At 53.0% G+C, this 3,641-nt stretch overlaps 1 protein-coding gene across 1 annotated transcript in view; it reads left to right on the top strand.

The window, feature by feature from the left end:
- Positions 1-3,641, top strand: part of CDH5 (cadherin 5) — a 38,237-nt gene that overhangs the window by 9,968 nt on the left and 24,628 nt on the right. The window contains exon 2 of the mRNA XM_023210093.2: positions 3,117-3,345. Coding sequence (XP_023065861.1) covers positions 3,136-3,345 — 210 coding nt within the window. The 5' untranslated portion in view covers positions 3,117-3,135. The remainder of the gene's footprint in view (positions 1-3,116; positions 3,346-3,641) is intronic.

Raw genomic sequence — 3,641 nt, forward strand, 5'->3', positions numbered from 1 at the left:
TTTTTTTTTTTTTTTTTTTTTTTTTTGAGACGGAGTCTCGCTCTGTCAACGGGGCTGGAGTGCAGTGGCCGGATCTCAGCTCACTGCAAGCTCCGCCTCCCGGGTTCACGCCATTCTCCTGCCTCAGCCTCCCGAGTAGCTGGGACTACAGGCGCCCGCCACCTCGCCCGGCTAGTTTTTTTGTATTTTTAGTAGAGACGGGGTTTCACCGTGTTAGCCAGGATGGTCTCGAACTCCTGACCTCGTGATCCGCCCGTCTCGGCCTCCCAAAGTGCTGGGATTACAGGCTTGAGCCACCGCGCCCGGCCTGAAGAGAGTTTATGAAGGGACTGCCACAGAGAGGTGGGCTGCCTTAAGGAAACCAACCACTGCCTGCACAGAGGTAGGCTCAGATGTTGAGGTACCCAGAGACCAGCAATGGCGCTTCTGCCTGGAATTCCCTTCCCTTTCCTGGCAGTCTATGGCTGGCACTCAGATGTGGGCTGAAACGTCAGCTCTCCTAGAGGCCTTCCTGGCCTCACAGGCCCAGTCAGCTGCCCCCTCACTCTCTGCGGCACCTCCCATTGTAATTCCCTGAACATCTCTGATCGCCAACTGATAGGTTTCCTCAGTGACTTACTTATTTTCCTGTTGTTCCCATTATTGCACACTCCCCAAGAGCAGGCTCCATCTGTCTCACTCACTGAGGCACCCCCATTGCCTAGCATGGAGCCCATCATGCAGTAGGCACCCAGCACCTATCAGCTCAGAGCCTAGGCGCTCACCCTGTCCTGTTTGCCCTGAGAACTCTCCCTCTCCCTGTTTCTCGTTTTCACTTCTGTCTGTTTTACTTTGTCATCTTTGAGTCACTTCTCATTTGAGGGAGGAAGAAAGAATCAAGACTTGCACTTCCTTTCTGGACAAAGAAGGAAATGAGCCACAGGGTCTGGACCCAGGGAGGCTGGGGTAGGGGTCATGCCTGCCGCCTCTCCTGAGTCAGGGACCAGCTTCTTGGCCAGGACTCCCAATCTGCCCCCTTTCTTCTCTAAGCCTTTGCTCACCACCCTCCTCCTGCCTAGAGCATGCTTCAAGGGCCTCAAGTCTCTTCCAGGTTGACCCCCTCATTTATGGCTGAGGAAACTGAGGCCCAGAGGGGTAGGGCATCCCCCAGGCATATGGCACCTGCATTCTGGGGCCTATCCCCACCCTGGGAGTCCACTTCCTCCAGGGCCAGAGACAGGAACCAGAACGCAGGGGCCATCGACACTAAAATCAGTGGGTCCAGAGGTCAGCTGGCCCAGCACAGACACCCTCAGCCCTCACTGAGGTCAGCCCGGCGCCAGCAAATCAGGGGAAATGTTACTAGAGTTTACAAACCTCTTGTGATGTACAGAGACCAGCCTCTCCCTGTGGCCAGGAAGGGGACAGTCAAGGGAGGAGGCCATCCCATCCAGCACCTTGTAGATCCTTGTGTGCCTCCAGATGTGAGCCCTGGTTCCCTCTCCCACCCACCTGTTCTTCCTCTACATCATCCCAGGAGCTGCAAGTCAGTAACACAGGGACCCCGGAGGGTGGAGAGACAGAGTCAGGGCTGAGAGAACATGCTAATGGCCAAGGTCACAGCCTGCACTCCTCATGGGGCAGTAGAGAAAACCCCTGTTCCTGGAATTCAGAATGAAGCCAGGCCTTGATCTCTGGTTAACCCACATCCGTACCCTACAGACCTGCCTTCAAGACTGTGCATCCTGTGCAACTGTACAGGGCTTGCGTTTCAAAGGGCCTCATGCTTGGTTTAATGTTCTGTCTCCTTCTTAAAATTCTTTTGCACTGGGCCACACAAATTATGAAGCCATTCCTATGAACCCAGACCCTCAACTCACCACCCCACCCACCCCTGCTCTTCTGACAGCAAAGCTGACCACTCACTGCAAGATCTGGAGTGAAGGGCTGGCCCTCAGGGTTAAGAGAGTTGGATTTTCCTAAGAGCCTTCTGAAGACAGAATCAATGCAAAGTTGTCAAAGGGGCTTTCAGGCAGGAGGACGTCTGCCGAGAGGAGGCTTTAAATCCTACCCCATAGCAGCTGCTGGGACAAGGGAAGGCAGGAGGAAAGGACTTGAACTTCTGGGCCAGACTACCTTGGTTCAAATCCTGGCTGTGCTCCTTACAGTTTAGGTGATTTCAGGAATGTTCCGAAACCTCTCTGTACCTCTTCTGCAAAATGAGGGTTATAATTACACCAACCTGGAGGATGATGGGGAATAGTAAATATATAAGACATATAAAGTGCTTGAAACAGTGCCAGGCAAAAAATAAGTGCTTGATAAAGATTAGCTATCAGACACCTGGGTTCCCATCTGAGTCCCACCAGTTACTACAATGTGAACTTAACATCTGTGTGCCTCAGTTTCCTCATTTGAACAATGAGGATAACCTGACCGCCCAATGCCTGGGGACCTAGGGGCTGCCATTGGCATCAGCCTCACACCCTCTTCCTGGAGACCTTCCCCACAGGCCCTCCTGTGGGCTCCCATATCCCCTGCACTTGCTTCCATCCTAGCACAAGACTCGCATGTAGAAATGGTTTCCACATCTGTTTTCACCCTCCCTGTTTGCAGTTCATCAAGGCATGAAGGGGGTCTGGTTCTGCTGGTGTCAGCAGACAGTGAAGGATGAAGGAGTGAAAGATAAAGGGAGTTCGGTTCCCTATGGGAGCTGCTCACACCCTTAGGCAGTGGCCACCACATGCGGGAGATGGGTCAGAGTGGTGGAAGAAATTATAGGGAAAGGACGCAAACCTTCTGGAAAGATCAGAAGGTTTTGCATAACTTTGGGGAAGAATAAGCAGAAGGCAGCTCTTCTACCCTGAGGCAGAGGGTGAGAAGTAGGTACAAGGAAGTGTAGGGAAATGTATCTTAAATGGGCTTGTTTACTCATGTTGTCCTAAAACCTACCTTTGCTCATCCGAGTGCCTGACTGCTCCCTGAAAGGGGGAACGATAATGTTAATTACCCGCAGATTACGTTTGCCCCAAGCTTTTAGCATTATAGCTAGCTGCTCTCATGCAAAATACCTGTGTCTAAGTACTCCTTTCATCCGTCACTCGGCCAGAGTCTGAAGGTGTCTCCTCTTTCCCCAGATCTGTTCCTCCTGGGAAGATGCAGAGGCTCATGATGCTGGTCGCCACATCGGGCGCCTGCCTGGGCCTGCTGGCAGCGGCAGCAGCAGCAGCAGCAGGTGCTAACCCTGCCCAACGGGACACCCCCAGCCTGCTGCCCACCCACCGGCGCCAAAAGAGAGACTGGATTTGGAACCAGATGCACATTGATGAAGAGAAAAACACCTCACTGCCCCATCATGTAGGCAAGGTAAGGCTCAAGCCCCAGGACAGGAGAAGCCATCAGCAGCTGGCCCATAGTGACAGTGGTGGTGGTGATGGCGATGGTGGCAAAGGTGGTAATAGATATTGTGGTGGTTGTAGGAGTGGAGATGATGAGGGTGAAGGTGGTAACAATAGTGGTAGAAGTCGTGGTGGTGGAAGTAGTGGTGGTAATGGTGGCAGTGGTGGTGGTAGTGATAGTGATGGTGGTGAGGATGGGAAAGGGCAAGGTGGTGGTGGGAGTGGTGGGAATGGTGGTGGTGGTGATGATGATAAAGGTGGTGG

This window comes from Piliocolobus tephrosceles, chromosome 17, assembly GCF_002776525.5.
Source record: "Piliocolobus tephrosceles isolate RC106 chromosome 17, ASM277652v3, whole genome shotgun sequence".
NCBI classification, from domain to species: Eukaryota; Metazoa; Chordata; class Mammalia; order Primates; family Cercopithecidae; genus Piliocolobus; species Piliocolobus tephrosceles.